The 15,026-nt window shown below is 46.5% G+C and overlaps 2 protein-coding genes across 4 annotated transcripts in view; one reads left to right on the top strand and one right to left on the bottom strand.

The window, feature by feature from the left end:
- Positions 1-1,321, bottom strand: part of Nt5b (5' nucleotidase B) — a 217,694-nt gene extending 216,373 nt beyond the window's left edge. The window contains exons 1-2 of one of the 2 annotated variants that reach the window (XM_077644863.1): positions 1,130-1,321; positions 639-688 (exon numbers count right to left, since the gene is read on the bottom strand). In XM_077644863.1, coding sequence (XP_077500989.1) covers positions 639-662 — 24 coding nt within the window. In that variant the 5' untranslated portion in view covers positions 663-688; positions 1,130-1,321. The remainder of the gene's footprint in view (positions 1-638; positions 689-1,129) is intronic. The other variant, XM_077644861.1, reaches the window with a different exon arrangement.
- A 25-nt stretch (positions 1,322-1,346) lies between these two features.
- Positions 1,347-15,026, top strand: part of LOC144111702 (TBC1 domain family member 12-like) — a 24,542-nt gene continuing 10,862 nt past the window's right edge. The window contains exons 1-3 of one of the 2 annotated variants that reach the window (XM_077644868.1): positions 1,347-1,482; positions 2,354-2,465; positions 7,509-7,886. The gene's annotated coding sequence lies outside the window, so the exon portion shown is untranslated. Of the gene's footprint in view, positions 1,483-1,694; positions 1,831-2,353; positions 2,466-7,508; positions 7,887-15,026 lie in introns of those variants that run through there. The other variant, XM_077644867.1, reaches the window with a different exon arrangement.

Genomic DNA, 15,026 nt, shown 5'->3' with positions numbered 1-15,026 from the left:
GCAGCAGCTCATTCGCACCGAGCCTCTGAAATGGCTACAGCTGCTACACAGAACACTAACGCACGTATGTACAGGCGCGGCCTACTGCAGAAATCTGGCACATGCATGGCACTGCCTTTCCGAGCTGATGCAATAACAAAAATAAATTAATCAAGGGTGGGAACAAAGGCCACTGCAACAACACGGCGAGCTACTTGAACCACATTTCAGTATGCGCCGCTCCATCACACAAGTGCATGCAACTTTAATGCTCTCCATCCGTGCGCTCGACAAAATAGTTTTTCAAATCAACCATTCCACTTATCATTGCCTTAAGGAAATGCACAGCTCTGCCTGCCTTACATGACACGGCGAAACATGGACGCTGCGCAAGCCCCGGCTGTGGAGTCTGTTCTCGGACGTCAAGAAAAAAAAAAAACCCGCGAACGCCACGATTTCTGCGAAATCCAGAGACCGACTCTGTTTTGGACGATCAGCTGCTCGCGGACAGGCCGTCGAGTCCAGACGCCACAGCCGTGGCGCGCTTGCGCAACTAAGGACGCTTTCGTGACTCAGCTAGGCGCCTTTGCATGCACTGTTGAGCGCCTACAGCTACATCGATGGACAAAAGACGTAATAAATGAAGATCGGTAACTTACGCAGATCTCCTCGCCGGATGCCATGCCTCGGAATTACAAGAGAGTTCACGCTACGAAAAAGCACAAGTTTTTATTTGTCGCATGTTAGCTTTACAGAAACTCACGCGTCACTACCCAACAAATTTCAAAACACGTATTATAGGAACGCTCTACCATTTTACAGAAGCACTAATATGAGAAATACTTTTAATTTCACACTGCACAGCCAGCGAGCTTCCCATATTGCCGAATGAGAGAAGGCAAGCGACATCAAAGTACACAAAGCTATCTTTTGTAAATGCAGCCGCAGCTAGCATTGAGACTCTCTTTTCCTCTTAGCGCCGATTCACCTGCTGGCTGAGCAGACAAGTTTTTTTGTACTACCTAGAGGAAACGTAACCGCTAAAGAGTGCGGTCGCTAGATTTAACGCGGCACTTCGTTAAGCCTTTAAATTCCTGCAATTGATTGCTAACTTTTCAGCGAGCTACTAATGGGTTCTATCAGCACTAACCTGTAGAAATGCAAGCACGTAACAACCGATTACCGCATTGGGCGAATGAGCAGTATCGGATGTGTCACGAGCTCCTGTCTCCACCTCCAAGCATCCAACTTCGCTCAACGTAGAACAAACCATCCGACCATTTGACCGTCCGTCACTGCGCGCTGATACGGAAACAGTGTTGCTGCTGGTGTCGTGGGCGCCGTTGCGCAAGCGCAAGCTCGCATGTGTGGCTCGTTACAAGTCGGCGACAAAAGCTGCTAGTGGCTTCCAGATTCGTTAGCTATTATAACTCGACTGACAAATACAGCGGTCGAATCCATCTCGAATACCGCACACCGACCTTCATTTTCATCGTCACAAACGTGAGCTTACCCAAGTCTTACCTCTTGCACAAAATATCATCCAGTCTTTTTGCGCCAGCTGTGGACGGCAGAACGCTAGTCAGTAAATAGCACATTTTTCACTGTTCTCATTCATGAACACAATTATTCTTAAGAACAAATTGTTTTATTTCACGCTTACAAACGTTTCTTCTAATCGAACTGCGTGCCAGCCGCCAGGGGTCCAGAAATCGCTATGACAGCTGCTTAGCTCAATGGCTCGCGCTACCTGAGGTTGCTGGCCAGGGTGCTCCATGACTACTGCTATGTAGACCTGCAGTTGCTTGCCAATATCTGTCAGCAGGAGCGTGTATCGGTAGCGTAACTATGGTTAGTACGTTTGCGATCTCCTGTTCGTGCCCTTTGAGTGCCTCTTTATTCGCATGATAGCCTGTGAAATAGCTGGCAAGCTGGAATTTAGGCTTAGGAATGCGAGTACCCCTGTGGGATCTCTGCTGCAGCAGTAATTGGTGCATTACGCTGAGCGATAAGAACCACGAAGAAAAGTGAGCAATCTGTGTCGCCTTTCGTGTGGGCGTTCGCCGTTCTATTTTCATGATGTCTGTGTCAGCCAAGAACGCACCAGGTACATTTCGCAGCTGTCACATTTGCAGGCAGCATCTTTAATCGCCGAGTGAGCCGGCTTGCGTGGTAGCTGTTCGTGCTGGCATCTTGTTTTCCGTTTTCCGGACTGTTTGCATCTCCTCGTAGTCTTGACCGAGAGTCAGGTTCGCGCACGAGCTAGTGCCTAGTCTCGTGACTTGGTGACAGGATTGTCAGGTACTCTTGACGACAGCGGCTCGCTGTCTGCGGGCAGATCTTTCTCGTTAACGGGGGCGCCTGGTTTGTCCAGGAGCCGTGTTGCCGCTCTCTCTTCTGATCTGGAAAACACGGCACAGCTGTCCTGATCCCCCCAGGCTGAACTGCAGACACCCGGGTAGTAGGATGGATCTTGCAGACTGACGGTAAGTGCGTTAATGGTGATATAGTAGGCGCTTCTCCTGGTAACGAGAAACTCGCCGCGTTTCGTGCTCAGCACGTGACGCGGCGTGCTCTGGATGGTACTCATATCGTACAGCCTTTTTTTTTTTTTTTTCGTGACAACCTTGTGTACGGGCGCCTTTCTGGAGCCGTGAAGTGTATACCGATCAGTGGAATGCAGTGGACTTGTTCTAACATCGACCACCGGTTAGCTGTTTGTATATTTTGGCCTTTTTTTTTTTGCGATTGATTGGTTTTGGCAAAGGGCAGAAACGTGCATGCCTGGGATTGCGTTTTTTTTTTCTTACCCCTTCACGCTTGATTAAAAAACAAAACTGAGCAGAGGACAGAACACAAGACAGAAGAGCCCGTACTATTTGCTTCTATCCTGTGTTCTGCCTCTGCTCAGTTTTGTTTTGTAATCGTGTCATACCAACTAGCCCCTCATCACTCAGTCTGGCACTTCACGCTGTAGACGGGAGTGCAGCACGTTTAGTGGTAGATATGCGCACACGTGTATGTAACGGGAGAGGGTCCAGTGTTGAGCGATTCGATGACTGCATAACTCGAAAGTAATCAGATTAAGCAGCGAAAAAGTTCCTTGTACTTATTCATGAAATTGTTCACTAAATCACTGTTCGCAAATGCACTGTTCGCAAGAAAGACTAACTTCAGTCAGATGAAAGGCATATAAAAATGAGAAGTTATTTAACCCTTCATATTTTGTGTGTAAAAAAAAGAGCCTGTAGCTGCTCCAACAAGAAATTGCAAATATGGAAAGCCTACTGCATCGTTTGTACAATATTCAGGTCTTATTTGTTTGAGCCAGAATGCTTTTTAGGTTCACTTAATTGGTGCATTCGCACTGTGTGGTCTTGCAAAAAGTAGGTGAAGGGCACACAGTAAAATGTGATGCGAAGTTTAGAAAGATTGACTGTCATTTTTTTGTGTGCAAAATTCTTTGAATGGCTCAGTTAGCATGGTAGTTTGTTGTGTTAGTGTGCATAAACAATGCTGCTTTAAGCTGCCAGCAGTATTTGTGTGTAATACTATGGCAGTACTTGCAACCTTAGTGATAACTTGTGTGGTAAAGTGACTGAAGATATTTTGGTATTGCTGAAGTACTTATGAACGCAATAGAGCAGTTCATTCTGCATAGTGAGAGGCCAGGAGGCAAAGGAAAGCAGGCCAACCTGTCAGGTTGGCCTGCTATCTATTTGCTTCTGAACAAGGTTTAGCCCTGAGAAGTTTGAACGGTGCCATGTCCTGCCCAGCATATTTGATGTTGCTGCAAACTTGATGCATGCGTGCAGTGCTTTGTAACTGGTTGCAGCTGTGCCTCGGCTTTAGGTTAAGCAACTGCTTTTTTTTTTTTTTAAGACCTTAGACACTGCGATTATGGTCTGTGTCAACCAAAATACAGTTCAGAAGCCTGATGCTGCTGAGCTGAGATACTCCCATGTCTGTCAAAAAGTTTGGCAGTAAAGGTGATGTGAAAGGCACAAGTTTGGCCTTTTTGTGCGCTTAGCAACTTCTTCCTCTTTTACTTTTCTCTTGTGCCTGATATGAGCCCACTTCCATATGCCACAATGTGAGCATGATCTAGCCGTTTTGCACCACTTATGTGCCGTGCAGTTTGGAGAAATTAGCTGGACATTGCTTTTATTTAGTAACTATGAGCAAGTTAAGCCCTACTTCTGGACCTGAGTGCCTTCTAAATTGTGTGCAAGGGCAGCCTGGTTTACAGCATATCATTCATGTCCCACACAAGCAAGGCTGGTGACACTAAAGGTGTAAGGACTTCAGTTCCTTAAAGGGGCTCTGAAACACCTTCCAAGGAGAGCACATTAACTCACTTAATCACTGCACTGGGTTGCCATGAAAACCAGAGCCAAATAATACTCTTCTAAACACAGCAGACGACCCACAATCACGCGTCAAAGTTGGCGAGCCCTTCCCAGCGACTATTTCATGCTCGCGCCCTCCTACGTCCCCCGCATCTGCGTAGACAAGGTGAGAGGTGGCCATTGGTTAGATTCTTTCAAATGTCAGGCAGCTACCGTGGCCGCGGCCAATAAGCCGCTTAGCTCCGGCGAGTTGGGAAGCTCCGCTCCCAGAGGGGGGGTCGGCGAATGAGCGCCTACCTTCCAGCGTGAAAAAAGTGACGAGAGGAGAGGGAAAGGCGCGAAGATGCTGAAATTCAAATTTTAACTACAGATAACTCAGCTTCTACAAAGCGCGTTTAAAAAATTCTTGCTGGGCACTATTCGTGAAGCGACGTGCTTCAATATCCCAAGCATGCCGCAACTTTATTAGAGCCCCCTTCACAGCCCCTTTAATGTCATTCTTTCCTTAACTGATGCCACACAGCCAGACTTACCATGACGATTTTTTGGATATCATGACATGCCACGAGCATTCTGTAAACTAATATTTTGTGTGCAATAAAAGACTGAATATATGGTTATGGATGCCTTCATGGTACATAGTGCCTGTTTTTTGTTTTCATCTTTTCTGTTTGTTTCATACTCTTGGCTGCACCTGCCAGCCCTTACCACATATGCACAAAAAATTGAATTTAGTTCTTAATACTTGAAGTTTGTGCCATTGTTTTCGAAGCCACTGCTACATGTTCATGCATAATACCATTATATGCCATGGTTGTGGAACCCTTTAGAAACTGTTTCTAAGGTGTCACAGTCTTGAATACAATCTTCATCCATCAGCTCAGGAGATTGTTGGTATTTTTATAATTTAAGGTACAGGCAACTTAGCGAAATGTGTTTGGACATTACGGTGAAAGTGAAAAAGCTCTTGCCTTATAGTGATAGAAATTGGATGTGATGTTTGCAGGAAGTGAGGAATTTCAGTTTTGAATCTGGATTGAAAATCGTGCAAAATGAGATGAAGTGACATTCTGTGGTGGGACTCAGGTACATAGTGTATCCCACAAACGTCACTGTGTACCAGTATTACATTACCTAACTAGTATTAATAAATTGTGGTTGTTGGGCTCTATTCAGTGCCTCCTCACATGGTACTGCCATAGCGTTGCCAAGTAGAACGCTAGAGCAGCGGCAGCCCTTAAAACATCGCGCACATCAGTGTGCTTACAAGAACTTACAAGTCTGCATATATTAGCCTAGCAGTAAGGCAACACTTCTGAAGGAATGCGACAAGACTGCAATCACAGTATTGCTTTATTGTGGCTGGAACTGTGCTTTCGGTTGCAAGATTTTGCTAGCATTCAATTGCTGTGGCAATGTGGACACTCTTTTTATGTATCCTGATGCTGGAAACACTCATTGTTTCCAGCATAAAAATAGGTGAAAATGAGTGCATCCATCGATTCAAGAATTGTTGAAAACGTTTTAAAGGGGCTGTGAAAAAGGGGCTCTAATAAAGTTGCAGCATGCATGGGATATTCAAGCACACCGCTTCACGAATAGTGTCCAGCAAGGATTTTTTAAATGCGCTTGGTAGAAGCGGAGTTATCTGTAGTTAAAATTTGAATTTCAGCGTCTTCGTGCCTTTTCCTCTCCTCTCGTCACTTTTTGCACGCTAGAAGGTAGGCGCTCCTTCGCCAACCCCTCTCTGGGAGCGGAGCTTCCCGACCCGCCGGAGCTAAGCGGCTTATTGGCCGTGGCCGCGGTAGCTGCCTGACGTCTGAAAAAATCTAACCAATGGCCACCTCTCACCATGTCTACGCAGATGCGGGGGACAGGGGTGGTTGCGAGCATGAAAAAGTCTCAGGGAAGGGCTCGCCAACTTTGACGCATTATTGTGGGTCGTCTGCTGCGTGCAGAAGAGTATTATTTGGCTCTGGTTTTCATGGCAACACAGTGCAGTGATTAAGTGAGTTAATGTGCTCGCCTCAGAAGGCGTTTCAAAGCCCCCCCCCCCCCCCCCCCCCCCCACAAAAAAAAAGAGAAAATGAGGGAGGGGGGGGATTGTCAAGGATCAATTGCCAGTTCCTTTAATGTTAGAATTAGTGATTGCGATTGTTTTTCTTTTGTTACATGACAAAAGTAGCTATTACTCCATCAGTCAACTCATTAGCTGAACAGCATCAGCCTGAAGTCTAGTTTAAAATGCTGTCATACAGGCTCTTCAATAGTGTGTGTTCTGACTGTAAGTTGCAAATAAATTATTTGTTACTTGATGGTATCTTGTTTGCAAAGAAGTGTGTGTCTTGTGTGTATCAATTAAATTGTTGGGGGTATAGCGTACTAGGGCTTATTTTGGTTAGAAAAAGTGAAGTTTGATCTTCACGACGAGCAAAATCCCACGGTGGGTGCACTGCCAGTTAACAAACATGCTATTCGGTGCTAGTGTTGGAAACTGGAGCATGCACTTCATATCTTTTGCTTGTATTTGGTGTGACACTTGGGCTTTGTGCTTGTGGATCAGCTGAGTAACATGAAGCATGCATGTATGCGTGTATAACATAAAGCCAAACCAGTATAGGCGCTGGGATGATGAGTGAAATGGTAGGCACGCTGCAATACAGAAAATTGTTTTTGGCAGAGCTGTTCGTTTTGTCCTTGCTGATTGTGGATCATTGATTTTAATCTTTGAGTGAGAATTTTACATTTTTTATAACTTTACAGAATGTTTGCTGCTTTATTTGGTTAATTCTTTTAAGCTCAAATGGTGTTTGTAGCATTGTGTGTTGGTTGCTTTTAATTATTTAGTACTGTTTGAAAACATCGAAGTTGAAATTTCACAAATCTCATCGTAAGCAAGAAGAAATATACTGGGACTGCAAGCAGCTAAATAATGCTGGAACCGTACTTGCAAGAAGTAACAAAGTGTCAAATTCGACTCACGCAACCTTACAGGAATTGTGGCTGTCCCTGGAAGAAAGATTTGTAGTCATGAAGACTACAGACATGGTAGGCCTTGTTGAGCTCTGTGATCATGAGGAACTGCTGTTTCTTGTTTGTTAAACCATTGTTTTGCCTTTGAGTGGGTGGAACATACCGGACTGTAGAGTGGTGTAAAAAAAATGGAGCTTGCACATGCAGGGCCCTGAGTGGCGGCGGCCTGCCCCCATCCGGGCAGCCGGCCGGCAGCGGCCTGGCCAGCCTTGACGGGGCCCTCGACGGCCTGGCCTTGGTCTACGAGCCTTCCACTCGGCTGCTGCGCCGTGCCCCTCCCGACGGGCCACCCGACTCGGTATCTCTCACCAGTGGCTCCTCTGTCAGCACCGACTTGTCAGCCTCGGACGACGGAGCTAGGCAGCATGGCCGCCTCTCTACCATTCTCAGTAAAGGCCTGCTGGTGTGGAAGTCCAAAAGCTCTGTGGACGAGCCGAGAGACCCTTCTCCGACTCCGTCAAAGCAGAGTGGTGAAAGTTGTGTGCCGAGTTCAACAACAGCACTCATCCTGGAGAAGCGGCCATCGTAAGTGGTCTCATGTTGTGCAACATTCTGGTAATTGTCTGTGGAGCAACTGCATGTGATGGCTTTGCAGTAACATGGGGCGCAGAACTTTGTTGGCAGTATTTGAGGTAACAGTTTCATGCAGAATCTAATGCATCAAAGTATGGGTGCCATTACATTTACTGGCATGTACATGCTGTTTTTGTGGAAGTAATCTTTATGGCAGTGTTCGTGGCTTGATTCTGTTTGTAAATGTATTGCATACAAAAGATACAAATGGCCCGTAGTTTTTCAGCTTGGTTGCGACCACTTTTCTCGTGGATTAACACTGTTAGCATTCTTCCAGAGCTGTGGTACACTTGTGGACATGATGCGTTGTGCGTACAGGGTTACAAGCTTTCCTAGCTTGAGGTGTTTCAAATGATATGTGTTGACTTGATCTTCATGTGCTGTTGGCCTCTCCTCATTGCTCAAAACTCTTGTATTACTTCTTGAGCTGGAACTAGAATTTCTATATTTTGAGTGCCAGCATTTCTAAGAATGGTTCTATGGTTGCTTTTGTCATTACAACTTCGTATAGCATGCCTCTCTTGCCTGGCTACCTTATCCAAATTGCTAATTCTAAAATGTCATTGCCACTCTGTACAGTATGGTCCACTGTTAAAGGGAACATGCGATCGCGTGTCGTTGGCTTTCCGCAAGGCGCTGCTGCGGAAAGCCGGGAAGAATGCTGCGCCGATTATGGACCGGAGTTTTTTTCGGCATTCTGTCTCCTTGAATGGATCTCATTTTTCACGCCCACAACGCATTGATTACCTCTTGTCGCTGCTGAATTGGCTCTTTCCATTCTGTGGTCGCGTTTCGTGCGAAGTAAGCAACATTTTCTCCGGACTAGATTATCCACGTGTGAGTGCCCTGGTTCATATGCCACTCAACGTGTACTGTACACGCTTGTTTCAAACGCGCGCATGTTTCATTCGTTCAAAACATGGTTGGGAGTGCTAGAATATCGTAGCGCATGAGCACAATCACTTTTTTGTTTTTTCATATTTCGCGGGCTTTCTTTTTTAAATGCCAGAAAACAGGACCACCTAGGAAGTACGTTTGTACAAAAAACTGGATTGGTTCTTTCTTAACCCCCTCTACAATTTAAGGAAACGCACGTGACCCTAAAGTGAATAATAGAAAATTTGCATATTTAATGCTAGCAAATAAACTAATTAAGTGGAATTTAAAAAGTATTCTGAGGCATGCCACACAACGGGAAGCAATGCCATTGGTTTGACCCATGTCAGGGGAGCCACTTTTTAAAAATCCTTGGTTCATCTTACATGAAACACCTTGTATAAGTATACTTCACGGTTTTTGCGCAACATTTAGCAGCGTAACACTGTTCATGCGTAAAAGAAGACCGCATGCAGTGTCACGCAGGGATTGATGACATCGTCATAATTTCTTTTTTCAAGATATTTGCCCTAGGGTTCATTGGGATTTATGTCCTAAACAAGGCAACGTCCTGAAGTCCACAGGAAAGGAAACTGGGTTTTGCAAGGCTTAGCCCGCCTCTGAGAATAATAGCATGCTCACCCAATTATCTCTTGATTCTGTTAAGCCTGCTTATGGTGGCAGATGCTGTTATCTCAACTTTTTATGGGAGACATGTGAGCAGAAAGCCAGTGGATAGCAGCAACAAGCCATTGGCAATCAGCAAGCAAGTGGGAGCAGCCCCTCCACTGCTTCCCAAAAACGACAGGCGGCGCACACAGCATTGGGCTCATTGCGTATGTATGGCTCAGAAGGAAACCCCGTTGCCTGATTACTTTTGGCAAAGACGGTACATTAGAAACACCATATATGCCATGAGAACTGGTATGGATATACAGAAAAGGAAAATGTGATATGACATTTGTAAAATTGATTGTGTACTGTATCTCTTATGAGAAACATCTGCATGCGTCATGTCTTTACAGCAATACCTGTATATTCTGTTGGGTAAATGGGGTCGGTGTCGCTGTCGTTTGTCATGACCGACAACTGTCACTTTCACTTGCTAGCCAACGAGAGCGTTATGGAGGCAGTACAGGCAGTGTCATTAATGGGTACCCTTTCCTGTCTTGTGATGCTCTCACAAGGTGGCAGTGGGCTACAGCGTAGTTATCACTGTTTCTTCATCATCCCAGAGGAGTGTGAAATCTTTTTCTTTAATTTTGAACTCTTTCTTTTATCATTTTCGCTGTCAGCTCAACACGAACGGGACACAAGACGAAGGACTAGCACAAACAGGCGCTGACTATCAACTGGTTTTTTATTGAAGAACGAAAAGCGTATAAATACAAACAGTGAACTACTTATCAATCAACGAAAGTTAAGTTATCTGGAAGCCACGTGGGAGGTCAGATAGCTCGATTCCCTCTCGGATAACGTTATGGAAGGGCTGCTGATACATTTTGTGCCGTTGTGGTGAATATAAAAGGCCTCCATTAGTTCGCGTGTTAATTTATTGTTATGTCGGAACAGGATGCACGTGTTCTTGTAATCGGGAACACATTGGCACTTTTTGCACTGGAAAGATGCCTTGGCAAGGGGGGTTCCCCTTTAGTTCTCCTTTCTGCATGATCCTTTTCAAGCTGCATTGGCATTGGAGCCTGTGTGAGACAGGGGGTCATTTTTTCTGGTGTTTTCATGCTCCATCAAGCGTTTGTTAACGCACCTGCCAGTCTGGCCAATATACATGGCGCCGCAGGAGAAGGGGACCTGGTATACCACCCCTACTTCGCAAGGTATAGATGGCGGACACATGACGCACATGACAAGCATCCCTCTTGCTCTTGCCGTCGTGCCTCTGATTGACCTGTTTGCACATTGCACTAAGTTTTCTAGGTGCAGAAAAGACATCGTCGTATCTGCCCGCAACTTTTTTCAGCCCATGTGACAAGCAGTGTGTCATACGGGACCACAGCCGGCTTTTTCTTCTTTTTGCTTCTTTCGGCTGAGGCCCCATTCTTGAGCTGCCCAAGAAGTTTCTCCGCTGCCCTGGAAATGAGTTGATCTGGGTACCCGTTCACATGTAACCTGCCTGTTTGCGCCAAAATGCTCTCTCGCGTCCTTTCATGGCATGCTTTCCTGAGAGCTGAATGCAGGCAAGATACGCAATGCCCTCCTTTATGAGCTTAGAATGGCCAGACCGGAAGTTTAGCGATGGATTTGGCAGTCCTCAGGCGATACCACCAACACAGTGTTTTCCCCCCCCACACAGTAGTGCCAAATCCAAAAACTGCAGTTCTTTGTTGCTGGGAGCCTCAGTTGCAAACTCCAGCCCACGTCCGCATTCCTTAAATGTCTTCAGAACGTCTAGACCAGACTTCTTAGGCAAACTGCCTGTTCGGGTGAACACCAAGTAATCGTCGACATACCGAAAAATTCTGACAACTACCCCATCCAATGCCTTTTCAATTTTCCTATCAACCCTGCTTAAAAAGATGTCGGCTAGCACAGGGGCCACCTGGAGCCTATGCAAACCCCCGACGCTTGTACAAAAGCCCTTCGCCTCCCAATCAACCACTGTTGCAGATAGATAAAAGGACAAGATTTCTAAAAAACTGTCAACCGAGACACCGCATCTATCGATAAAAGCAACTTTCATCATTGTCCTGTGTATGCACATCTTCACAGCTTCCATGAGTTCGCAATGTTGGCAAGGAATAATAAAGGTCCACCACGTCAATGCTGAAAAACATGCAGTTACCGTGGTTATCCTTTTTGAGAAAATCGACCAGCAAGTCAGAATTGGGAATCACAAATGGTCCGGAACGCACAAAGAAGCCAGTTGCCTCTGAAGATACCCTGAGACGAGATGCTGCCAAGTCCCCCGTTCAGAGACGATGGAACGAAAAGGATAGCCTGGCTGTGTGCGTCTTAGCGGTGAAAAAGACTTCGAGCTGCTGACCCGTTGACTTGTTGGCTGCTTCAGCCAGTTTGTTCAAGTTGTGGCCTCTTAGAAATTGCACTGCCTGTCCTTTCACCTTCGAAGCTTTGAAGGCAACCTGTCTGAAGTTCTTCCGCAGGGCTTCGACGCTTTCTCATCAAAGACCCCCGCTGGAAGGACTACAAAGCATCCCTCTTTATCAGCTGTCAGCAACTTCAGACTGCTTCCAGCCAGGAATTAAACGGTATTGTTCATGCTCCCGCTGTTCCACTGCTTACCATGGGTTCTCTCCAGCACGTCCACACAATCCACGGTGCAACGGGGGTGCATGTCCTCTGGTGCCAAGCGAACAATGTTCCTCGAACACGCCACCTTCTCTGCGGGCCTCAGGCGTGGCTCAAAGGCAAACTTCGGTCCCATCCGCAACACCTTTTTGTGTCTTTCCGGTATCTCCTGGTCGCTGAGGTCGATGAACCTTCCTTGTTCCACGTTAGCCTGTTTCCTTTTAGGCAGTGTTGGCCGAACGGCGTTCCATATGAATTCCGTGACGCTTTCAGAAGTTGCACACCACTCCCGAAAATCCCGTTCACGCTTGCAGGCCACCCTTAGCTGGTCCTTGAAGATTCGTACCTGCCGCCACAACTCGGACTTGTATATCTTGCACATCCTTCTCGTGTGACTACTTGAAGGCTCAAAGAACCCGCCCACGGCTAGCACTTGGGGACAGGAGGCATGTCTAATGTGCCAAGAAAGGACCCTGGCCCTACACACGCAAATGGCAAAAAGGGACACTAAGACGGAGGGGTTAGATAGATAAAAATTATTACAGAAGTTAGAGCCCAGTGTACTAGAAATAACGTTCAGCAAGGCGGAAATTTGGGCGAGTTGGTAAGTGTTCATTTTCGCTCTCAGCGCAACAAGAACGGGACACAAGACGAAGGAAGGACTAGCACAAACAGTCGCTGACTATCAAGTGGTTTTTTATTGAAGAACGAAAAGCGTATAAATACAAACAGTGAAAGACACAAAAAGGTGTTGTGGATGGGACCGAAGTTCGCCTTTGAGCCACGCCTGATGCCCGCAGAGAAGGTGGCATGTTCGAGGAACATTGTTCACTTGGCAGCAGAGGACATGCGCCCCCGTTGCACCGTGGATTTTCATGGACGTGCTGGACAGAACCCATGGTAAGCAGCGGAACAGCGGGAGCATGAACAATACCGTTGAATTCCTGGCTGGAAGCAGTCTGAAGTTGCTGACAGCTGATAAGGAGGGATGCTTTGTAGTCCTTCCAGCGGGGGTCTTTGATGAGAAAGCGTCCGAAGCCCTGCGGAAGAACTTCAGACAGGTTGCCTTCAAAGCTTCGAAGGTGAAAGGACAGGCAGTGCAATTTCTAAGAGGCCACAACTTGAACAAACTGGCTGAAGCAGCCAACAAGTCAACGGGTCAGCAGCTCGAAGTCTTTTTCACCGCTAAGACGCACAAGCCAGGCTATCCTTTTCGTTCCATCGTCTCTGAACGGGGGACTTGGCAGCATCTCGTCTCAGGGTATCTTCAGAGGCAACTGGCTTCTTTGTGCGTTCCGGACCCATTTGTGATTCCCAATTCGGACTTGCTGGTCGATTTTCTCAAAAAGGATAACCCCGGTAACTGCATGTTTTTCAGCATTGACGTGGTGGTCCTTTATTATTCCTTGCCACATTGTGAACTCATGGAAGCTGTGAAGATGTGCATAACACAGGACAATGATGAAAGTGCTTTTATCGATAGATGCGGTGTCTCGGTTGACAGTTTTTTAGAAATCTTGTCCTTTTATCTATCTGCAACAGTGGTTGATTGGGAGGGAAAGGCTTTTGTACAAGCGTCGGGGGTTTGCATAGGCTCCAGGGTGGCCCCTGTGCTAGCCGACATCTTTTTAAGCAGGGTTGATAGGAAAATTGAAAAGGCATTGGATGGGGTAGTTGTCAGAATTTTTCGGTATGTCGACGATTACTTGGTGTTCACCCGAACAGGCAGTTTGCCTAGAAGCCTGGTCAACGTTCTGAAGACTTTTAAGGAATGCGGACGTGGGCTGGAGTTTGAAACTGAGGCTCCAGCAACAAAGAACTGCAGTTTTTGGATTTGGCACTGTGTGTGGGGGGGAAAACACTTGTGTTGGTGGTATCGCCCGAGGACTGCCAAATCCATGGCTAAACTTCCGGTCTGGCCATTCTAAGCTCATAAAGGAGGGCATTGCCCTATCTTGCCTGCATTGAGCTCTCAGGAAAGCATGCCATGAAAGGACGCGAGAGAGCATTTTGGCGCAAACAGGCAGGTTACGTGTGAACGGGTACCCAGATCAACTCATTTCCAGGGCAGCGGAGAAACTTCTTGGGCAGCTCAAGAATGGGGCTGAGCCGAAAGAAGCCAAAAAGAAGAAAAAGCCGGCTGTGGTCCCGTATGCACACTGCTTGTCACATGGGCTGAAAAAAGTTGCGGGCAGACACGACGTTGATGTCGTCTTTTCTGCACCTAGAAAACTTGGCACAATGTGCAAACAGGTCAATCAGAGGCACGACGGCAAGAGCAAGAGGGATGCTTGTCAGTTGCGTCATGTGTCGCCATCTATACCTTGCGAAGTAGGGGTGGTATACCAGGTCCCCTTCTCCTGCGGTGCCATGTATATTGGCCAGACTGGCAGGTGCATTAACAAATGCTAGATGGAGCATGAAAACACCAGGAAAAATGACCCCCTGTCTCACACAGGCTCCCACAGCAAGCAATGTCAATGCAGGCATGAAAAGGATTATGCAGAAAGGAGAACTAAAGGGGACCCCCTTGCCCAGGCATCTTTCCAGTGCAAAAAGTGCCAATGTGTTCCTTATTATAAGAACACGTGCATCCTGTTCCGACATAATAAGTTAACATGCGAGGTAATGGAGGCTTTTTATATTAACAGCAACGGCACAAAATGTATCAGCAGCCCTTCCATAACGTTATCCGAGAGGGAATTGAGCTATCTGACCTCCCACGTGCCTTCCAGATAACTTTTGTTCATTGATAAGTGGTTCACTGTTTGTATTTATACGCTTTTCGTTCTTCAATAAAAAACCAGTGGATAGTCAGCGCCTGTTTGTGCTAGTCCTTCGTCTTGTGTCCCGTTCATGTTGCGCTGAGAGCGAAAATGAACACTTACCAACTCGCCCAAATTTCCGCCTTGCTGAACGTTCTTTTATCATTTTGTGCATCATTAAACTTGG

This window comes from Amblyomma americanum, chromosome 1 (assembly GCF_052857255.1).
Source record: "Amblyomma americanum isolate KBUSLIRL-KWMA chromosome 1, ASM5285725v1, whole genome shotgun sequence".
Classification (NCBI taxonomy): Eukaryota; Metazoa; Arthropoda; class Arachnida; order Ixodida; family Ixodidae; genus Amblyomma; species Amblyomma americanum.
This window is presented reverse-complemented; position numbering and strand designations above follow the sequence as displayed.